Source organism: Lygodium microphyllum, chromosome 6 (assembly GCF_053477565.2).
Source record: "Lygodium microphyllum isolate KBCC chromosome 6, Lygodium_microphyllum_v1.1.10, whole genome shotgun sequence".
Taxonomy (NCBI): Eukaryota; Viridiplantae; Streptophyta; class Polypodiopsida; order Schizaeales; family Lygodiaceae; genus Lygodium; species Lygodium microphyllum.
Window position 1 is genome coordinate 8,902,263 of NC_141140.1, and position 24,072 is coordinate 8,926,334.

The 24,072-nt window shown below is 41.8% G+C and overlaps 1 protein-coding gene across 2 annotated transcripts in view; it reads left to right on the top strand.

The window, feature by feature from the left end:
• The first annotated feature begins 831 nt into the window (after positions 1-831).
• Positions 832-24,072, top strand: part of COX10 (cytochrome c oxidase 10) — a 31,676-nt gene continuing 8,435 nt past the window's right edge. The window contains exons 1-3 of one of the 2 annotated variants that reach the window (XM_087679233.1): positions 832-1,051; positions 1,161-1,560; positions 1,898-2,027. In XM_087679233.1, coding sequence (XP_087535359.1) covers positions 1,208-1,560; positions 1,898-2,027 — 483 coding nt within the window. In that variant the 5' untranslated portion in view covers positions 832-1,051; positions 1,161-1,207. The other variant, XM_087679234.1, reaches the window with a different exon arrangement.

The window sequence follows — 24,072 nt, forward strand, 5'->3', positions numbered from 1 at the left end:
AGCTTTATGCAAGCATCATATTGTTGATAGTGAAGAGGGTCAGGTCAAGATTGCACAAGCATAAGCATCCCACAGATTAGGGTCTCTATCAAGCTTTATGCAAGCATTATATTGCTGATAGTGAAGAGGGTCAGGTCAAGATTGCATCAAAAGGAATCAAGCATAAGCATCCCACAGATTAGGGACTCTATTTGGAGAGAAAGAGATAGAGAGGGAGCACTTGGTCCTTGTGACTTAGGGAGCATAATACAAAAGTTATGGTACAAGTTAGATATAGGGGTTCATTTACATTAGCAAATGTTTGCACCATGAATGTATGCCATGCACAATCAAAGATTTAGACATGCCATAATGGACAAATAGAACTATTTGTTAAAACAAAATTTAATGCAAAACAATTTTAGCATGTGAACCATACTAGAGTGAGAAAACTTATTCTAACATCATCCTCTGCATATATATGTAACACATGAGAATGAAAACATTTGAACTCAAATGCCCTCCTCTTTAACAAAACGATTAATATATATTCCATATACGTGTGATCTTCTTTCCTAGTTTGATGTGTGTCCATGAGACAACATCATGGATAGAAGAATTTTTAAAATTTACGTGACCAAAAGTTAAGTGTACATGGGGCTAAAGGAAATTTATTTGGCCACCACATTGAGAGCATAAACCCATGATATTGAGCATTGACATACTCGACGAGCTGGGCGAGGACTTTTTGGCTACAAACAACAATACAAACTAGATTAGTGAAAGATTGCTCATAGCTTAAATTTTACAAGTTTGAGATCACAATGCAGTTAGAAGTGTTATATTTGCGTCACTAAAAGCTCTGATCTCAAGAAATCTAGCGGGGTGTCCATGGCAATCGAACACAGCTTCTCGGGCAACACACCAATGCTAAATTTACGAGCGTGACGTTGTATGAGATCACCTGATGAATGCGCAGTATTACAGCGCTTCAGAGATCTGGTTTTCGATAAAACTTTCTTCTGGACTCTGGAGGAATGGCGACGATCGCCTCTCCCTCTTTTCCCATCAGGTCAGCAGACCGCTCCCATTCACACCCTCTCAGATCGACCCTGTCTTCGTAGGAACTTCCGGCGAGGCCAGGTATTGTGCTGTAACCCGTGCTGTGTGTGGTGCCACAGGTCCTTGATCATTTGAGAGGACGCTCCTGGCCTTTTTCTTGTCAAGAATGTATCGGATCAGCAGGAGGGGGAGAGCCTTGTGCCGTTCTCTTCTCGGCGATCCATCTTCTTCAGCAAGGGCATGGAGCTCTCGCTCTCATGGTTTCTGGTCCGAGCCCGGCCTCCCTTCGCCCTACAAAAGCCGAATCTCGAGCGCGCTTCCCAGGAGCCTCAAGTATGCTCAGAATAAAACCGAGAACAAGACAGCTACGGTTGGTATGTCTACTTTGGCTGTAAATGGGGAAGATAAAACAGCCTGTCTCGCGCAGAATCCCACAGCTTTTCGGGTACGGATGGATGCTATGTGTACCCTAAAACATTATGCACAGTGTTATTGGGATTTGTCGAAAGCTCGACTAAGGTGGGTCTTCTGTATGCCAAAGTTTCTAAATGTAGGATGTAAAAGAATAGTATCCTTTTTAATTTGCTGTTTTCAGTACGCTGTTTGCTACTGTTTAATGGCATCTCAGCCTCATCGGAATGCTCTTTTGAGTTTTTCTCATTTTATTTGTTGCTGTTTAATGGCATTTTCATTCTTATTAGAACGTTCTGGATCTAGTTTATAGATCTCCGCCCACAATTTTGATTGTTTTATTATTGGTTATTTAAACATTTTGGAATACTCTGCACGAGATTAAAACAGAAACTCGGCAAAAACTATTATCCTGTACTGAAGTGCATCAATTGAACTGGTACAGCATGCTCGTTGTCACAACAGCAGGAGCAGGTTTTGTTATGGGCAGTGGCACAGTTATAGATTATTATGGCCTTTCTTGGACGTGTATGGGTACATTCTTGGTAGCTGCAGCAGCTAATACTTTTAACCAGGTTCAAAAATGCATTACTTTCTTTGGTAGCTTGCAAATGCTGTATGCTTTACACACAGAAATTTTGTATTTACTGGAGCATGTTTTCACTGTTTGAAGGCATTAACATAGTAATCAATAGAACACTGAAGTTCATGTGTAGACAAGTGATTCGTTGTTCTGAGCAATATAACGTCTCATGCATGTTCATATTGACAAGTTGTGAATTTCATGAAGCCTTATATTATGCAGTTTAAGCAGACTAGTTAATTCTGTATGTTACACGAGCGGGCAATCCATTTCACTCTAGTGAACCAGTTTGATTTGTGCTTCTGAAGACTACTGAACAACATTTGGGAAATGTACAGAAAAGAGAGCAGAGAAGAATCCCAAACACTATATTTGGCCCCATAGTCAACAAAGTGGTCTTTACTCCTTTGACTTTCTGGAGGTGTGGTTACAAGACTGGAGCATTCCATGGATTGACGGGTTTTGGCACTAGCCAACCTGAAGCCAAAATTTAGCCTGGAACAGCACTGTTCAATGCCTACCATTGAATAATGATGTGGGACTATGTTGGACATAATCAAGATACATACACATACATGCTTGTTCTGCTGCAAAACACAGCCAGCCATTGGCAACAAGATCTGGCAGGAAATTGCACAGGTTGGCATATTGAGGCCAGTTAGAGACTTGTCATATGTGTTAGAATAAGCTGAGGGGTCAAATAAGATTATGCCTACACATAGGACACACTTCTAGCTAACTTACGACCTCCACAAAGTAGTGCTAGTTGCCAAGCACTCCCTAATTAGGATGCACATGCAGGGATTAAAAATTTGGTGGGAACAGAAGATCACCTTTTTGGGTGTGAATTGAAGATCACCTTTTTGGGATACTCAGCAGGCATCATGCTTGGATGGCAGTGTCACTTTTTGTCTCTGTTTTTGGATTTGTCTAGCTTGGCATGTCTTTGAACATCTGCCCTTAGACAGCATCCTGAACAGAGTTGTCATGTCTGATGGCATTTGATCAGTACTGCCTGATGTTATTATGGTACTGATGGGACTAAAAAATATTGGATGTACGATCGATGCTAAACACTCACACATGTAATTTTAAGTCCTATACTTAATGTTGAGACTCAAAGCAACACACTTAGGAGGTAGAGAGAGATACTGACTAAGCAAACTAATTGAGTATGCAAAATCTGGCCTAGTATATATCGACCAAAGCAGTTTCCCTACAATAGAGCGATAGGTATGAGCATCAAAAGGCTGATTTGAAGTATCCTTATGCAGAGGGACAGTGGGATCAAGAGGTGTGGCCATAGACTGTGTCTGATCAGTACAAAACTCTTCCACTTGTTGCAGGGCGTACTTTTGTTGTGATAGAAAGATACTTCCCTCGGGTCGAACAATCTCCATCCCCAAGAGATAAGACAACAAACCTAAGTCGGTCATCTTGAATGTAGCACAAAGCTTTGCCTTGATTACTGCTATGGCCGTAGAATCTGAGTCAGTGAGGAGTATATCATCAACGTACAATAGGATATAGTTGATCCCCATGCTTTTGGTGCGCACATATAGATTTGGATGGGGGATAGAATGGTATCCATGAGTTCGTAAGAACTTGTCCATCTTGTGGTACCAAGACCTTGACACTTGCCTTAGCCCATTAAGAGCTTTGCACAAGCAAAATACATTGTCATTTTGGTCAATGGAAGGAAAGCTAGGATGTTGCTCCACGCAGACTTCCTCCTCCAAATAACCGTTTTCAGAAATGCACTTTTGATGTCCATTTGATAGATCGGCCAATTGTGGTGAGCAGTGAGGGCAACCAACAGACGAAAGGTGCGAAGGTTTCAAATGCATTGAACTAGTGGTACTTTATCTCTATCAGAGACTTGCAATCACAGTAGAAAATTTTCATTTTGGTGTCAGGATCTTGAATGGAGGAAATAAAAAAATTGTGTTTTGCTGTCGAGATGCTCGAACGGAGGGAAGTCATCTACACCTTGCAAAGGAAGATTGCAGATGTTTAATATGCTTGGGAGAAGACTCCAAAAAAGTAGCAAGATCATGTTCTTTGTGACAAATCTACTCCAAACAGCAACCTAGATGTGATCTCTTGAGAAAGGCTTTACGTTCTTACTCGGGTGATGGTGCTATATGAGTTTGCATGAAAGAGAAATATGAACACTAAGAAGAGAGAAATAGCAAGAGAGAAGTGAATGAAGTGATAATCTGCACGGAATCTGAATGGAAGGTTGAATACAATCACTGATTGATTAGTCACTCACTGCACGTGGCCCAAGTCATTAGTGAGGGCATCGAATTAGATTGATGACGATGATTGCATTGGAGGTGGAAAATGTCGGAGATGGAGTGTACTCAACGTGGTGGGATGACACATCCCCCTAGGATTCAATTTGCACATGAGACCAGATGCAAGCCAAACTCACCATAAAAGGAACTAGACATTAGACTCACCTCCCAGCTGTAGAGCCAAATGGGCTTACCCTAAAGCCTGGGTACTAGCAACACTTCGGGTTATCAAGGGTTAGCATCCCATACCACTAGCCCACACCATCTTGATATATGGGAGTGTCAACCAATGGGTTAAGAGTCGAAGAGTGGTGATCACACAATGAACAATGCATAATAGGGTCTCGAGTCCTATAAATAGGACTCAGCTACCCTAATCCCAAGGTGCCCTTAGTACATTCGCACTAAGTTACCTCATGACCTTTGTGACCAATATTGCTAGTGTCCATTTAGATGTCTAGGGACATAATACTCTCCCCCCTCCCTCCTACATCCCCCCCTCCAAATGTATGATTGTTGTTCTTAGCAATATTCTTAGGGGCTAAGTTTGGAAAACGACTCTTCAATTAATGAATTGACCCCTAGGTAGCCTCTGGCTTCAGGCGGTTTTTCCACTTGACCAAACACTCGGGATAAATGATTCGACGGGATTGTTTAGTCCTAAGGTCAAGAGCCAATTCGGATTTGAGTGGAAGATAACGAGTAGTATCCTCAATCCATGGGACTTCCTCAATTAGAACAACTAGCTCACCTTGTCCCAGTCATTCTTTCAAATAACTCATTTGGAACATAGGGTAAACTCGGATTTCAGAAGGTGAGTTTAACTCATAGGATACGCTCCTTATCTTTTTGGTAATTTTGAAAGGACCACAATATCTTAGAGACAATTTATAGCACTTGTTGGTAGTCAATGAATCGAAGTTCTTTGGGACTTTAAGGTAAAACCACATCCCTTCTTGGAGTTCTCTAGGAGTATGATGTTGGTTAACGTGGCATGATCCTTGGTCGTTTTAATACTTTCCCTCCCAATCGTCAACGTCTCTTGTATATCATACAAAAAGTCAACTACATATTGCATTTTCACCCCCTTGAGCTCTGTGGCAATAGGTGGTTTCGGCTCATAATCGTATATAAGCATTAACAAGCTATAATTAGTAGCCGAATGCGCAGCACTATTATAAGCAAACTCAATCTGAGAAAGATAAGGCCCCCAATTAGGTTGCCTACGGGAAACATATGCACGAAGCAAATCCCCCAAGGTTTGATTTGTCCATTTGGTTTACCCATCAATTTCTAGATGTTTAGAGGGCGACATGGACAATCGAGATTCCGGTTTTTGGAAGGCTCTTTGCCATAATTGGCCAGCGAACTTAGGATCCTTGTCATTGACTATTTCGTTGGGCAAAAAAGTTAATAAAGGTGTCCGACAAAGAAATCAACCAACTTATGGCTTTTCATGGTCATCTTTGTAGGAATGAATCAGGCAATTTTTGTGAATTGGTTGATCACTATAGGCCATCTCATGGGCTATGTGTTGATGCCCTTTGACCCATGATCTGGGCTCCTTAGGCATTTAAACTGTCATTAAATGGAATTGTAAGGTTAGGGTTTATTTTATCTCACCAGATGTGAAATCCATAAAGCCTTCTTGCATGCCTTAGTGGTAGGCACATACTTTGCCTTTGTATTAGACAGTGCAACACATTTCTGAAGCTTGGAGATCCAAGAAATTGCTCCCTTTGTCAAGGCGAATACATACAGTCAGCATGACGAGCATAGTCTGCATCTGTAAAGCTAACAACATACGATTTCTGCTTTTCAAAGCAGATGCACACATTCTTTGTCCCCTTAAGATATCTCATGATACCTTTCATTGCTTCCCAATGCTTTCTACTAGGATGTGCCATATACGTGCTAACTACTTCCACCGCAAATGCTATGTCAAGACGTATAGCAACCATAGCATACATTAAACTATTCACTACTGAAGCATATGGAATCTTAGCCAATTCAGCCTTTTCATCACCAAATGTAGGGCTGTCGCAATGGTAAACCAATTGCTTTTCCCCATTCCATACTGAAACACTGCAAAATCTTGGATATATATTCTTGCTATGATAGATAAAGAAGACCTTTTGATCCGTCTCTGAGTATACGTATGCCAAGAATATGATTTGCTTCACCAAGATCCTTCATATCAAAGTTGCAATGTAGATTCTACTTTAATGTGTCAAACTCATGAACATCCCTATCACCAATCAACATGTCATCCACATTCAAAATTAGGATAATAAGGCTGCCATCTGCTGCCTTCTTGCTATACAAGCAGTGATCCACTTGAATTTTTTAAAACCTTGAGATTGCATGAATGTATTAAACTAATGATACCATTCACGCGGTGCTTGTTTCAGCCCATACAAGCTTTTGTTGAGTTTACATACCATCTTTTCTTGCCCCTTAGCCACAAAACCTTCTAGCTGTTGCATATATATGTCCTCATGTAGATCATGTAAAAAAACAGCCTTTACATCCATCTGTATGAGTTGCATATCCTCATATGCAACCAAACCCAATATGGTTCGAAAAGTAGTCATTTTGACTAGAGGAGAAAAGATCTTATCAAAGTCAATCCCATGTTCCTGCTTGTACCCTTTGGCAACCAGCCGTGCTTTGTACTTTGGTGAGGAACCGGAGGTGACCTTCATTTTGTAAACGCATTTGCATGGTAGGATTTTCTGCCCCTTGGGCAAATGCACCAAATCCCAAGTACCATGTTTCTTTAGAGATTCCATCTTTGATAGCATAGCTTTATGCCACTTCTTGTTGTCCTTTCTGTCCATTGCTTCCTTGAAGCAGGACGGTTCACCACAATTTGTCAACATGACATAATTAGCAATATGATTCGCACCAGGAACAAACCTATTTGGTGGTTTGGTATTTCTGGTCGACCTACGGACCCAATGATTAGTGTTTGCTGACTGTTTAGCTTGTAATTTTGCATTAACAGTTTGCTGTTCCAAAGGTTCAGCATGTTGTAGTGCATGTTCGGGTTGATCCAATGGCACATTTTCTTGCTGAAACTGTGGTATATCATGGGCAACTTCTTGCTGATCAATTTCAGCATCATTTCGAGCATTTATAGGGTCATTTACACGATGTATTTGTTTCTGTATAGCAAGCACTTATTGCTGTCCTATAGGTATTTCCTCGCAGAACACAACCCTTTTCACTTCTTCTGTCTTTTTGGGCTGCTTATGGATGCGATCTTCTCGGAAGATTACATTATTGCTGCGTACAATTTTCCTTTTTTCGGGATCCCATAACTTATACTCCATTTCTCCCTTGTCACCATATCCTAGGAAAATGCATTTACAAGACTTTTACTCCAATTTGGTGCGTTGTTCTTTGCGTATGTGTACAAATACCTCGCAACCGAACACTCTTAAGTGTGTATACAAAGGTGGCTTGCCCGACCACAAGGAACTCTCCTTCCCAAAGACCTGTTTGGTGACCAATTTATCAAGTGTAGGATTGTCTTAACAACCTTTTCCCGAAATCCATGAGGTAATATAGTATCAAACAGCATGGTATGGACCTTCTCCTGAATGGTCCTATTCATATGCTCTCCGATACCATTTTGGGGCGGAATATAAGGGGCAATGAGCTCCCTTTTTATCCCTTTGTTGTGTCACAAAAGGCGTGAAAGGCTTTAGATACATATTTCCCACCATTGTCAGAGCAAAGACACTTTAATGTCTTGCTGGTTATATTTTCAGCATGTGCTAGGAATTTTTAAAACTTACACAAAGCCTCGTCTTTATGATGGATCGGATAAACCCATACTTTGTGCATGGCATCATCAACAAAAGTGATAAAATATTTCTTTTTCCCTAGAGACAACCCAGGCATCTCACATACATTTGAATTTACCAACTCTAAGGGTTAAGATTTTAGTGAAAGAGACTTTTTATGTGATGTTTGAGCATACCTGCCATAAATACAATGATCACAATGGTCAAAATCAGCATATCTCAAACACAGCAAATAACCCAAAAGAGGAAGTGCTTTCATTCCAGTTTGGCTCATGTGTCCCAACCGGCTATGCCACAAAGACACACTTGGCTGCTTGGTTATGGTGATAACAGGATCACGCACACTAGATACATGTAATGGATACAATGTATCACTTTTAGAGCCTTTAATAACAATTCTAGAGCCCTCATATATTTTCCATTTGCTATCCCCAAAAGTGGTATGATAGCCTTTATCATCTAGCTACCGTGTGCTTATCAAGCTCTTCTTGAGCTGGGGTACATGCCTCACATTATGGAAAGTGAACATTGAACCATGCTGAAATGCCAATTGCACATTGCCAATTCCTACAATGTCACATGTATAATTGTCCCCCAAGTGGACAACACCATGTCTACCACCAGTGTAGTCATAGTCACTCACAGTGTGGTGTTACATGGAATGAGGCACTTGAATCAAGAATCTAGGTGTGCATGTCATCATCAGAATCTGCAATCAATGATTGTGCATTAAAAGAAGAAGAAGCAAAGAGTACATCATTGCCACTGTTACTCTTGTGACTGACTACATTGACTTCCTTTATCTTCACACTGCTTTTCTTTGCATGTTGGTTGTCCTTTTTCTCGTCTTTGTTGTCATCAATGTTTTTGCCTTTGCTCTGTTCTTTCTTCCACTTAAAGCAATCCTGCTTGAAGTGTCCTTTCTTGCCACAATGATGACACTTCATATTTTTCCCACGAGACTTGTTGTGTACTTTGTTGTTAGAGTTGCCTTTCTGTTGGGATCTTCTTCTAGTATGTAGTGCATTGGAAGACTTGTTTGCTGAAATATTTTACCGATTGAGTTCCTCCATGAGTAAAGAGCTCTCCACATAGCATTAGAATTACTTATTGCTGTCCTAAAAGTGTCCCAACTTTCAGGTAGGGTGCATAGCAAAAATGTTGCCTTGAACTCCTCATCAATGTGAAATTCCAAGGCAATTAGCTAGCTGAAAATAGAGTTAAACTCATTCAAATGTACAGACATGGTTGTACCTTCCTTCATACGAAGGTCCATAAAAAATTTTCAACCAATAAATTTTGCTGGCTTCACTTTCTGAGCATATAACTCTTCAAGCCTTTGCCACATATCATAGGCAGATTTCAATTTCTTGATGTTGAAAAGCAAAGTGTTTGACATTGAAAGCTCTATGGTAGTGTGTGCAAGGCCATCTAAATCATCCCACTCTTGATTCATGGTTGTTGGTTTTACTCCTTTGTCTTGATGGGCTTCACGTGTTTCTTTTGTACCAAGACATTATAGCACTGCTTTTGCCATATAGCAAAGTTGTGTGCACCCTCAAACTTTTTAATGTTGCAAAAGATTGCTGCTATCACTGCTGCCAATGATGATTTACAGCTCAAAGGTGACTCAAATGTCAACAAATGTGAGCCCAAATGTCACACAAATGACCAAGGTACAAAGTAAGTACCAACCAGCAATGAAACTTCCAGTAATTGTTGAAATTTCAGATCTGCAAATTAATTTTGAGAGGTACAAAATGTGTGTGACAGCACACCACAAGCAATTGCAGCCATATCACGGGCTAATACATTAGTTACATGAGAAAACCCCAAAATTTAGCTGCAATTTTTGCTCCAAATGCATCCACCGGCACCAATTTGACTCTCACGATCCAAAGCCCCAAAATTTCTTTGCTCAAACTACTCAAATGACATCAAACATAACTCCCAAATGGATTGCACAAGTCAATTTTGCCAAAATTCCACAAATTTTGCAAAAGCCCCAAATTTGTCCAGGATCCTATGTGCTTAATTTGTATAGAAACTGCATTGCAAGTACATACCAAGACCAAATTTGACCCAAATTTTGCAAATTTTGCAAAAGCTCCAAAATTATTCGGGGTCCAATCTGTCAAAATTCCAAGAATTGAACCTATCCCTTTGCAATTTTTGCACATTTGTGAAAAGCCCCAAATTCTGAGACCCAAGGATGTGTAAGAATCCACAAATTTTACTCTACCAAGTAAAATCTTCATGTGTACGTCCCCCCGTTAGTTCCGGGAGTAGAAGCATGCCCAATCTCTAGGATTTGATAGATTGTGCTTGTGCGCGTGTGAAAGCTTGCACATTTTAAACAAAGGATAGACCTTTGAAGAAAATAATGATTTCTTAATTTTTTTTGTGATGGGTGACGGCATCAAATGTGCGCCCACGCTGACCTACCTTGACAGCCCACACGCATGTTGTCAAACTGCTCTGTGCTGACCTAGATGACCTGCTGATCTACTCGTTGAGGCCCTCTCTGCCCTACATTGACTTGTTTGACATGTTGCCTCGAGGGTCTGTTGTTGGTGTGATCCTGTTGATTGCGACTTGCTCCTGAATGCGACCTGCAACTTGACTGCGACATGTAACCTTCAGCTCTGATACCAGTTTGTGGTGGTTGATGCACAATGAAGGCTCAATGTTAGGCAATGGCGATGGCACAGAGAGAGAGAGAGAGAGAGAGAGAGAGAGAGAGAGAGAGTGTGTTGCACAATGTGTGGGTATGAAAAGATGTATAACTCTTTAGTTCTTTTAATAGTTATATGTAAAGGACTAAAGTACAAGTGCTAAGGGTGTGTTCACACCTAAGCACGTATAAAAGGCATGGTGGTCCTTTATTCCCAACATAGTTTGGGATCAATTCATGATCAGTTGGGCAGTTTTGAGATGAAATTCTGATCAGTTTCAGTTTTGTTTTTGATTAGTTTGAGAATTGTTTATGGTCACTTTGGGATCAGTTTTGCATCAGTTTTTGAGGTGGCTAAAAGAGGTTATCAACTCTAATGGTAGCAATGCAGTAATACAATGTGATGGATTAGCCAATAATTGTGAATGAGGGACTTCATGATAGCACCAGAACTGCAAACTATATAAGGATCAAGGAAGAAGTGCAGTGGTCTTCTTCTCCTTCCATGTCTTCTGCGTATTCTCCTTCTCCTGAAGTCCTCTCTACATGGATTCTTCCTTGGTTACCTTGGGCTCATCTCTCTCCTCTTGACTTCATATCCATCCATCCTCTTTACCTCATCCTTTGACTTGCTGTCTGGATCCATATATTGCTAATTAGTTTTTGCAATGAGTTTGTGATCAGTTTGGGATTACATTTGTAGTAGTTTGTGATTAGTTCTTAGATTGGCAAATGATCAGTATATGATCAGATTATGCTCAGTTTTCAATGGTTTACAACTAGTTCCATGGATAGCAGCGTGTTAGTAAATGCTATTTATAGTTTCAGCCATGGTTTATGATGAGAGTATGCTTCACTATGGTTGTGAAGTCAGATTAGTTGAGAAACATGAGTTATGGATGCATCCAATGGGTTTCTAGCAATAGTTCTGGATTGCTTTTGAGATCTACATTATGTTTATGCTAGTTGGAAATTTTAGTAGGTTTGGGGTATGTGGCATGCTTAGAAAACAATGGCTAATGTTGTGACTGTGATGTCTTATGGAAATTTCACTATGGTATGCTTTTCCTTTGATACAATGCAGTGCAATCGAGGACGATTGCATGGATTTCAAGGGAGAGGTCTATCATGGGGACATGAAATTTTTAGATGCTTTGATCATGTCGATAACATTTGATTAAGATATTAATAAAATGTGCAAGGTGGTTTAGCACATGTGATGCACATGGTAGTTATTTCATGGTAACAAGTGAAGGACCTCGAGGATGTAATGGATCTCAAAGGCAAAAGTTGTGATAAGTTATGCCAATTGGGTTTTGGTGGTGAGTTGGTATATATTTTGACCCTAGGATAGTTGTTTGGCCAATAAGTGTCTATGGTGATACTCTAAACTAGCATTAATTAAGTAATTAATTAATGTGAGTCTAGTGGTCAACAGAGGTTGGGGACCACTCCAACTTGCAAATGGACTAGTCAATTTAATTATGGATGGACACATTTAATTTTGGCCAGGGTCAGAAGAGCTGAAATTAATTTTTAAGATTATTTAATTTTGAAAACTAATCAAATGATTGAATAATTTTTAAAATGGGTTGCGAAGGTTGCCACTTGCCAAAAATGCCCATGCAAACTCAGAAAACGTTTTTGGGGGTTGGGTCTCAACTATTTAGTCAATTTACAGCTCGGGGGAGAGAGAGAGATAGAGAGAGAGCTGCTGGTTCATTTTCCAGATTAGAGAACAATAATTTGCTGCAGAAGATAGCCATCTAGGGGCCCTACCAAGCAAGGGATAATATGGAGATACCTTCCAAGGGTTGACAATAGCATTGCTAATCAGGTGATAGCATTTTGGAGGTGCCTGGTAGTAGGTGATTGCATTAAATGCAGGTGGAGCAGGCAACATGCAGATTTTAGGGTTTTCTCGTGAGGAAAATCAGATTTCTCTCTCATCTTGGCTTTCTCTCATCTTCTTTAACCCATTCTTAGGAGATCTGAGTATTTCTTAGCCATTTTGAGTAGATCTCAGTCGAATTTGATGGACAGTAGAGGGACCTTTGTTGTAAACCCTTAATTTCTACAGAAATTAGGGTTTAGTAGCCACCTCGGGATCCATGCCAACAAGATAAGGTGTTGTATATTGAAATCAGCACTTGCATCTGTTGCATTGTCAAGGATTTCAAATGCCAAGCCATCCATTGTAAATTTGGGGCAGCATTTGGCCAGTTGGGGTCTAGACTCCAGTTAGAGCAAGTCTTGGGTGAAAATCAAGGGGCGAATGGCCCAATTTATTTGCTACTTGTTGGATGAGCAATGGAGATTGTGGAATCTCGACTTGCAATACATCCATTGGCAATTGAAGTTATAAGAAATACCGAAAGGGGCACCGGTTTTGGGACTAGCAGGGTGTCTATTGTCTAAGATTATTAAGGTAAACTATGTATTACAATCTATGTTTATTTGCTTATTCTTGTAATTAAGTGCTTGATCAGGGCATCACTACCCTTTCCAAGACGGAAGGGTGGTTTTAGCTACTCCATTTTCTATCAAGAATTTGTAAAGGATGCAACATCTTGGCTTGTCTGTGCCATTCAGCTTTGTTATGTTGGCACTGTGGACACTCATGCACATAAGACTCAATCATGGTCTTAATTTGTGGCCAATAAAAATGGTAATTGAGGCCAAAGTCCAATGTATGCTAGGGTGTCCAACGCTCGGTGCATTGTGAAACTCGTAAAATTTTATTGCGGATATCTTGAGCATCGGACACATATACTTTGCCTTCTTGAAAAAGTAATCCATTTCTAATGGAATGCTTTTCCGCCATCTTTTTCTTAGTAGTTAGCCTTTGGGAATCCAGATTGCCTAAGCTTGATATTTCGAAGGAGGACAAAGCATTGACTTCAACACTTTGACTAGGAGCATTGACAACCATATTAGTTGCACCCCTCCTATGGCGAATTTCGAAGTCAAACTCTTATAAAAGCTCTGCCCCTCTTTGTTGGCCTAGGCGTGGAGTAATTGTGCAATTAATTTAATAGAAAATGAATGAGAATGAAAGAATTAATCGATGCATAATGATACTCGATCACAAATGAAAAGCAGTGTATTAATGAGTGTGAGAGTACAACGCTTGAGGCTTTCACAATGAATAATCTCACACTTGTGTACTAATGAGACACAGTGTTTATTTATAATAAAATGAAACCCTAATGACTTAATCATCATAGGAAACCCCAACTTGATTATCATTTAGTGCTTGGGACACTAGGGGCAAGAACAGCGTTTAATGATAGTTTAAATGCCTACAAAGCTCGAAGCATGGATCAAAGGATATCAAGGTGTAGCCCATGAGATGGCCTACAAATCCCCCTCCATGAAATGTGTGCACTGATCTAGGAAAAATAGCAAAATTTTAGAAAATGAAAGAAAATATAAGGTTATGGTTGCACAAGTTCATCCATGAAAATATAAGGTCATGGCCTACAAATCCCCCTCCATGAAATGTGTGCACTGATCTAGGAAAAATAGCAAAATTTTAGAAAATGAAAGAAAATATAAGGTTATGGTTGCACTAGTTCATCCAAGTGGATATAGCAACCTATGGTAGTATAGAGTATAACAGATCATGGAACAAATCATAAATGGAATCAAGTTGAAGGCTTGTCAAAAAGCTTGGAGCTTTGGTTGAGGAAGAAGAGCCTTCATGAAAAGTTCTTCTAAGTTGTCTTTAGTGGGTATGTAAGGCAACTCTAGTTGACATCCACTTATGAACATAATGGTAATGAATTTCTATATGCTTTGTGTGGGCATGGAGCATTGGGTTTTGCGTAATGGCTAAGGCACTCTAGCTGTCAGTGTAGATAAGTGTCAGAGCCGTCTGGTGGGCATGAAGATATTCAAGGAACTTGTGGAGCCAAACACACAACATTGTGGCTGTGAATGTTGCTCTGTACTTAGCTTCACAACCGGAAGTAGCAATTATAGTTTGTTTCTTGTTGAACTAAGAAATAATCGATGTACTTAAGAAGCAATTGCCACTTTGAGAGACACCAGAATCTCAATATCCAGCTCAATCACCGTCAGAATATCCTTGCAAAGAGAGTGAAGACTCAGCCTTGTAGAAAAGGCCAAGATTGTGGGTGCCTTTAAGATATGGAACGAAGGGCTGTTCATAAATCTGCTCAACTAGGAGAGATCAAACCAAAGGTCAGGCCTCCCGTGACATAGATAAATCAATCATCCAATAGCTTGCTGATATAAAGTTGTATCAAAGGATCTAGTACCATAATCAAAAGTGAATCTGAATCTAGGCTCTAAAGGTGTAGACATGGGATTGCAATCCTCAAACCGAAAGTGTTGAAGAAGCTGTCTAATATATTTAGATTGTGTCATGATGATGCCCTTGACAAGGGTGGCAAATTGGATACCCAAATAATAGTGGAGTAGACCAAAATTTGTCATGGCAAAGTTTTGCTGTAAATCAGCCTTAAATGCTGCAATTCGACCAGGATTGGTCCCAGTGACAAGCATGTCATCAATATAAAGCCCAAGAATAATAAAATCAGATGCAAGGCATTGTTAGCAATTGTTAGCACACGACTATAACCCCCCCTTAGGTACATAAGAGAGAGATGAAAATAATGCTTAATTAGTTAAGGGGAGGTTGGGGGCGGGTGCCACGTGGCAGCCCCAGCCTCCCCATGAAGAATGGTGGGGGCGGGTGCCACGCGTCCGACACCCGCCCTCCCCGCGAAAAGGGCCCACCGCCTCAACCTGCGCACTGCCTCAACTGCCCTCCTCGACCTGCGCACCGCCTCGACCTGCCCTCCTCGACCTCCTGCGCCAGCCCTGACGCGAAGCGCCGGGGCGAGTCTAGGCGCGGAGCGCCTAGTAATGCTTAACAAGAGGTGATGTGCTTAGATATACCACTCTTGAAATACCAAGTAGAAGCCATATTTGTGATAGAAGAACAAGCATCATGAATAGAAGGATTATACTGAAACGGAATGAAAAAAGTATAGTTCTTAAATTGAGAATAGTTTGCGGTCTCATGTGTGAGAGCAAGACCAGACTCCTCTTATATTGACACTGAATGAAAAAATTATAATCCTTAAACTGAGAATAGTTTGTGGTCTCATGTGTGAGAGCAAGACCGGACGCCTCCTCCTCTAATGCAATGTGCTTATGACATTTAGTGATGTTGTGCCTTGTTTTTCGGCAGAAGTACATCTCTTAGGTTTGTTAACTGTATCCTTGGAAGGATTGGAAGAGGGTGGTGTTAGAGATTGTCATTCCTTGGACAGCTAGGAATGTTATTGTGTACAGAGTAGGTCAGAGCAGGACAACGCAGCAGCCAGTGTAGAGCCACGTAGCAGTCTGGAGTCAGCCAGGCAGGGGCAGGCGGATAGTTCTGCACCAGTCGATTGCATTTAATGCAGCCGACTTGGTCATTTTTGGCCTTTTCTTTTTTGCTATTTATAGCAGCCCTCCAGCACATTGTCACTTACTTGTATCTGACAGATTACAGTCTGCTGGTGACAGAGACAGCACTCGGGCTGACGGAGATCGAGGTCCTCCAGGCGGAGACATACGCAGATATTCTCTTTGGACACGTGTATAATTCTGCATTCTTATACAGTATTCTTCATCGCAGATTTTCTTCGTTTCACTGTCTCTTTCTCTCTCTCTCTCTTCTCTCTCCGTTCACTCTTTGTCACGGTCATTCACTTTTGCATTGCTTCACTTTGATAGATGGACCGGCATGGAAGGCCGTCTTTGCTGTAAAAGGGGTGGAAGAAGAAGGATGACCAAAATGGAAGTTTGCTGATTTTTTGACTGGTAGCCTTGTTTTTGACCTTCGGTTTTGGTTTTCCACGAGGATGGGTGGAAAAGGCCTATTTGGTCGCCATGGTAGCATTGTGGTCGAGTTAGCTTTGTTCTTCTTGCAACAAGTGGGTAACTTGATTACCCATAGTTACCAACTGCAAGATGGTAGCAAAATCTTGTTATGACTCCGGTAGACCATTAAGAGTGATAGAAACAAGTTGGTTATCTAGGACTTCTTTATCAAAATTTAGTAAGTGTTCAATAAGATCTTTGATGCTAGTGAGATAGGCATCCATATTATCTTCTTTTTCCATGCAAATGTCTTCCGGTTGCTTATGTAGATAGGCAATGCAGGCTTCATTGTGCACTTGATAGAATGATGCAAGCTTTTGCCATGCATCCTTGGCTGTCTTGCATGATCGGATGTGTGGACTGATACCTCTCTTCATGGATAAAGTGATTAGGGCATGCACTTGGGCGTCATGACCATTCCATCGAATTTGGTCTTGAGTGGGAGGTGTTGTCGAAGAAGAAGATAATTTGGCATCATGAGAGCTACCTTGTGCTGTGGAGGCTAGAGGTGGTGCTAGCATTGGAGAGGCCATTTGGTGCTATTTGCAATATGCCATAGATTCTTTGCAATAAGAACACGTTGCATCGTGTAAAGTCTACATTGGTAATCGGTGCCGTCGAGCTTGTTGTGGGCGCCAAGTATACCCAACAAATTATTATCATTGCTAGCCGTGAGTGGAAATCAGCAATAAAATAATATTTCCCAAGTGAATAGAGAGGATAAATGTTTGAATAATGATAAATCAATGATAGGGGAGATGTTGCTTGCCTCAATGATGTTGAATAATATGAAAACATTAATTTTTTCTTGCTAAGGGCAGAGAAAAATATGTAAAAAAAATTATTTTCAGAGAGAAAATATTACTTGATCAAGGTGGCAATCAGCAATATGCTGAAATCAGAGATTAATGGTTGAAAGTGCTTCAATAATGCGAACAATAAGAGAATTTGATGAAAATTAACCCAATAAATGTGCCAAAATAATAAAATTTGTTTTCAATGTCGAGAAAAAAAGAGCCAGCAGCAGCCAAATAATATGATTTTAAAGCACATCGAGGCCAAAGCAAATGAATTGAGGCAAAAGCCCCAAATTTTGGGTGCCTTGGAGGTGAAATTAGGGAAAAGCCTCTACTTTGTCTTGAAAATTGAAGAGAAATTGAAGAAATTGGATAAAATTATTACCGAAATGTTGTCGAATGTCGTGCCTTAAGGTGGATTGAGTCTCGATTTTGATGATATGTGATGAATTTAAAAAAAGCCCCAAATTGGGTGAAATTGAGCTCGAATGTAGAAAAGCCCCAAGTTTTATTGGAAATTAAAGAGGAAACTAACAGATTTTGTGAAATTTTTACATGAAAAATGTCGAATGTTACATTTGGTGATGAATTTAGCTTCAATGGCGAATGAGAATTCTGAATTCTTGAATAGCACCGAATTTGGTGGCAAAATTGGGGTGAAATGGGGTCGATTTGGTGAAATGCTCCAAATTTGTTGAAAGTCAGTATTAAAGTTTATTAGAAATTGAAGAGGAATTTGATAATATTTGTGAAATTGTTACTTGAAAGACGTCGAATGTCGCGTCTGGTGATAAATTTAGCCTCAATGTTGATGAAGAATTCCATATTCTTTAAAAGTCCCAAAATTTGTGGCAAAATTGTTGTGAATTGGATCTATTCGGTGAAATGTCCTAAATTTGTTGAAAGCCAGTATTGAAGATCAGCAATCTGGTGATGAATCCCTCGATTTGATAACAAGTCCAAACTTCTCTGAGTAAGATCATAATGAATTGGGAGATTTTATCGAAAATTCTCAATTTTGGTCCCAAATTGTGCTTAAAAGGGACATATGTGGGAATAGAGGCTTGCTCTTAATTGAGTAATTATGAGAAAAATAAAATTCTTTTGTTTAATAAACCTTAGGTTGTTGGTCATGACAAAGATAGGGCCGCAAAATAATATTTTGCCATTGATGTAGCTTGTAGGTCGGTTGATGTGGTAGGCAGAACTAAACAACTGATGTGTTGGGTGAAAAGCGGCAGGTGACCAAGTCTATGTGGTGGTGGATTGTCGACAAAAACGGGATGGTGATAGGCCACGTTGGCGTGGCGGTGGATCTCGGGGCACAATGAGGTGTTGTAGGATACGATGGCAGGAGTTTGCAAAGTGATGGAATGGTGAGAGGACAAGTGGCGTGTGTAGACAAGGTAACACTGGGGCCAGATCCAAGGGACAGAAAGACGATATTGATGTGGTTATGATCAGTAGGAGTCAATACATGGGAGCACAATACACCAAGGCATTGTAGGTGGTTGTTTAGAGGGTAAGTGTAGGTTCGTGTCGGCAGGTAAAAGTAATGTGATAATAGGCAGAGCCTCGAGCGGCACTTGGTGTGAAGATGGTGGCACAGAGTGGAGTTACCAAGAAAATAGAGCCAACTTGGTGGCAATGGCTCCAGGCGCTATTGGCAGAGGTGTGGCGGCCCAATGGCAATTGTTGCATGGAAGGTGGTCGGAAGTGATGGCAAAGAAGGTAAGTCACTTTGATACCGTTGTTGGCCTAGGCATGGAGCAATTGTGCGATTAATTTAATAGAAAATGAATATGAATGGAAGACTTAATCGATGCACAATACTCGATCACAAATGAGTAGTGCATTAATGAGTGAGAGAGAGTACAACACTCAAGATGATCACAATAAATAATGCCACACTTGTGTGCTAATAAGGTACAAAGTGTTTATTTATAATAAAATGAAACCTTAATGGCTTAACCTGTTAGCAGAGTATTTGTCAGCTCATGTGTGAGTCTGAGCTTGATCTGGGCTGGGCATTTTTTATTAGGTATTTTAGGTATTTTTCTAGTGTGGCATTTTATGCCAGTGGGGCATTTTTATGCACTAGTCGGCCAGCTTTAATGCTGTCCGACCAGCATTATTGCTCCCCACTTTTTCAGCCTATTTATACTCAGTGGCTCCTCCTCAGTCAGTCACTTCATCTTCACCATCTGCAGACTCTGCAGAGAGAGGAGCCAGTGCCAGTGCCCACGCAGCCAGTGACTCACTGTTGTATGCGACTGTCTCGTGTTCAGATATATGGATTCCATTTCCCGTGCATACATCTGAGTTCTCATCTGTATCGTGTTCTTTTCTTTTCTCTTTTTGTCTTGTGTTTCAGCAGTTTATTTCAGCACATGTTTATGCTTTCACCACTGCTCCACTTCTGACATGGTATCAGTTTTCAGGATTTGTGTTTCTGCTGTGTTTTCTTGCTGATTTCAGGATTGTTTTGTACCCCTGCTGATCAGACGACTGCTGTCGCAGCCAGGCGACCTGTTTTGGGGCTGTTTTCAGCCTGCGTTTTTTGCAGTTTTGCCATCGCCTGCTGCCTCCGCACCCTCTGCTGCCTGCGTTTTTCATTTGCAGCTGCTGGCGACAGTTTTCTACCCGTTTTCTCCAGTTTACAGCCTGCGTTTTGCTGATTCAGCATCTCTCGTGGCTGGGTGACTGTTACTTCAGGCCGTTTTCTCTGTTTTTGGCAGTTTTTGACTGATTTTTTGACTTTCTGCAGCAGATTTTGTCTTCTATTGATCAGATTTTGGGTTCTATTGCATGTGAACTCTCATTTTCTATAGTCTGTGCTTGTGTTTTGGCTGTGTTTCCTCTCTAAATTCCATCTTCTCTACTTCTCTTCTTATCCTCTCCATATGGCTCCTCCGTGCACTTCCACTGATGATAAGTTACATGGACCTGATTATCTCACATGGAGTGCTGTCATGAAAGCTTGGTTTGTGCAGAGGCAGTTATGGTACATCGTCTGTGGAGCTATTGCTCGACCTCTCTGTCCTTTTCCTCTTCCTGAAGATTTTGATGAGGACAACCATGCGACATCCTTGAGATTATAGGGGCGGCTTCCGGCACATTATGGAGGTGAGGCTTATGTAGCTTCAGAGAGGGGTGACGGGAAGAAGAAGTCGAAGGCCCAGTGTTACCACTGTGGCAAGAAGGGACATTTGCGGAAGGACTGCAAGAAGTTAGCGGCTTCCAGGAAGGAGGAGCAGAAGACGAAGCGGGATGCTGACTCTACCGATGAGTCCTCTCCTTCATCAGACTCCGACTCAGATCCTCCGACCAAGGTGAAGTCCAAGGCGCGGAAGGGATCCTCTTCTTTGGATCGCGGGAAGGGCTTGGTGGCCCCTTCCTCGGCTGCTTTCTAGTGGTGGTGATGAGGTCATCCCTCACGACTCTCTTGTGCCAGAGAGGGAGTGTGAGCGGGTGTTCAGATGGGGCAGCCGCGCCTCATCTATACTTTTATACAGGTGCACAGGTTCCAGAGAGGGACGTCCCTGACGCATCGACTTCAGTCTGACGGAATCAAATCCTGGAGCTGGGATTGACATCCAGGTTCATGATGAGCTGGTTCTCTGACAGAGAGCGGGAGGCTTTCGTCTGGAGCTCACATGAGGGGACACTTTGGCGGTCTGGCCAAAGGCGGGAATCCATGGTCACCTATGTTCAGGGGCATTTTTGACAGGATGGTCTTGTCTGCTACTGCGAGACATTGGTGATGGACACAGAGGGGTGTTAGCAGAGTATTTGTCAGCTCATGTGTGAGTCTGAGCTTGATCTGGGCTGGGCATTTTTTATTAGGTATTTTAGGTATTTTTCTAGTGTGGCATTTTATGCCAGTGGGGCATTTTTATGCACTAGTCGGCCAGCTTTAATGCTGTCCGACCAGCATTATTGCTCCCCACTTTTTCAGCCTATTTATACTCAGTGGCTCCTCCTCAGTCAGTCACTTCATCTTCACCATCTGCAGACTCTGCAGAGAGAGGAGCCAGTGCCAGTGCCCACGCAGCCAGTGACTCACTGTTGTATGCGACTGTCTCGTGTTCAGATATATGGATTCCATTTCCCGTGCATACATCTGAGTTCTCATCTGTATCGTGTTCTTTTCTTTTCTCTTTTTGTCTTGTGTTTCAGCAGTTTATTTCAGCACATGTTTATGCTTTCACCGCTGCTCCACTTCTGACATGGTATCAGTTTTCAGGATTTGTGTTTCTGCTGTGTTTTCTTGCTGATTTCAGGACTGTTTTGTACCCCTGCTGATCAGACGACTGCTGTCGCAGCCAGGCGATCTGTTTTGGGGCTGTTTTCAGCCTGCGTTTTTTGCAGTTTTGCCATCGCCTGCTGCCTCCGCACCCTCTGCTGCCTGCGTTTTTCATTTGCAGCTGCTGGCGACAGTTTTCTACCTGTTTTCTCCAGTTTACAGCCTGCGTTTTGCTGATTCAGCATCTCTCGTGGCTGGGTGACTGTTACTTCAGGCCGTTTTCTCTGTTTTTGGCAGTTTTTGACTGATTTTTTGACTTTTTGCAGCAGATTTTGTCTTCTATTGATCAGATTTTGGGTTCTATTGCATGTGAACTCTCATTTTCTGTAGTCTGTGCTTGTGTTTTGGCTGTGTTTCCTCTCTAAATTCCATCTTCTCTACTTCTCTTCTTATCCTCTCCATATGGCTCCTCCGTGCACTTCCACTGATGATAAGTTACATGGACCTGATTATCTCACATGGAGTGCTGTCATGAAAGCTTGGTTTGTGCAGAGGCAGTTATGGTACATCGTCTGTGGAGCTATTGCTCGACCTCTCTGTCCTTTTCCTCTTCCTGAAGATTTTGATGAGGACAACCATGCGACATCCTTGAGATTATAGGGTCGGCTTTCGGCACATTATGGAGGTGAGGCTTATGTAGCTTCAGAGAGGGGTGACGGGAAGAAGAAGTCGAAGGCCCAGTGTTACCACTGTGGCAAGAAGGGACATTTGCGGAAAGACTGCAAGAAGTTAGCGGCTTCCAGGAAGAAGGAGCAGAAGACGAAGCGGGATGCTGACTCTACCGATGAGTCCTCTCCTTTATCAGACTCCGACTCAGATCCTCCGACCAAGGTGAAGTCCAAGGCGCGGAAGGGATCCTCTTCTTTGGATCGCGGGAAGGGCTTGGTGGCCCCTTCCTCGGCTGCTTTCTAGTGGTGGTGATGAGGTCATCCCTCACGACTCTCTTGTGCCAGAGAGGGAGTGTGAGCGGGTGTTCAGATGGGGCAGCCGCGCCTCATCTATACTTTTATACAGGTGCACAGGTTCCAGAGAGGGACGTCCCTGACGCATCGACTTCAGTCTGGCGGAATCAAATCCTGGAGCTGGGATTGACATCCAGGTTCATGATGAGCTGGTTCTCTGACAGAGAGCGGGAGGCTTTCGTCTGGAGCTCACATGAGGGGACACTTTGGCGGTCTGGCCAAAGGCGGGAATCCATGGTCACCTATGTTCAGGGGCATTTTTGACAGGGTGGTCTTGTCTGCTACTGCGAGACATTGGTGATGGACACAGAGGGGTGTTAGCAGAGTATTTGTCAGCTCATGTGTGAGTCTGAGCTTGATCTGGGTTGGGCATTTTTTATTAGGTATTTTAGGTATTTTTCTAGTGTGGCATTTTATGCCAGTGGGGCATTTTTATGCACTAGTCGGCCAGCTTTAATGCTGTCCGACCAGCATTATTGCTCCCCACTTGTTCAGCCTATTTATACTCAGTGGCTCCTCCTCAGTCAGTCACTTCATCTTCACCATCTGCAGACTCTGCAGAGAGAGGAGCCAGTGCCAGTGCCCACGCAGCCAGTGACTCACTGTTGTATGCGACTGTCTCGTGTTCAGATATATGGATTCCATTTCCCGTGCATACATCTGAGTTCTCATCTGTATCGTGTTCTTTTCTTTTCTCTTTTTGTCTTGTGTTTCAGCAGTTTATTTCAGCACATGTTTACGCTTTCACCGCTGCTCCACTTCTGACAACCGTCATAGGAAACCCTAACCTTAGTGTCACTTGTGCCTAGGATACTAGGGGCAATTGTCACCGGGACATGAAATTTTGAGATGGTCTGATTGAAACCGGTCTATGACTCACATAAAGCGGTAGTTCCTTCAATTAACACCTGGTCTTTTTACACACACACACACACACACACAAACACACACACACACACAAGCAGAGACCTCACTCCCTCGCTCAACACTAGATTGGTCCCGAAGACCGGCGTCCCTCTCGGTATTTCTTTATCAATTAAAAGATGGAAAATTACAAAAATGATAATGTTTCAAAATACATAACCTATGAACAGTTGGCTTTCATCTCTTTTGAGTAAATCCCAGCTATATAAGAACAGTACAGCATGTCTAGATCAACATCCCTTTAGGAAAGCATTTCCTGTGATCAAAACTCAATGATTCCTGTGTAGAATTGCAGTCTGCATATCTTTGAATTCACTGTTCTTACTGTCCAACATGTCCAAAGTTTACTATTCTTACTGTCCAA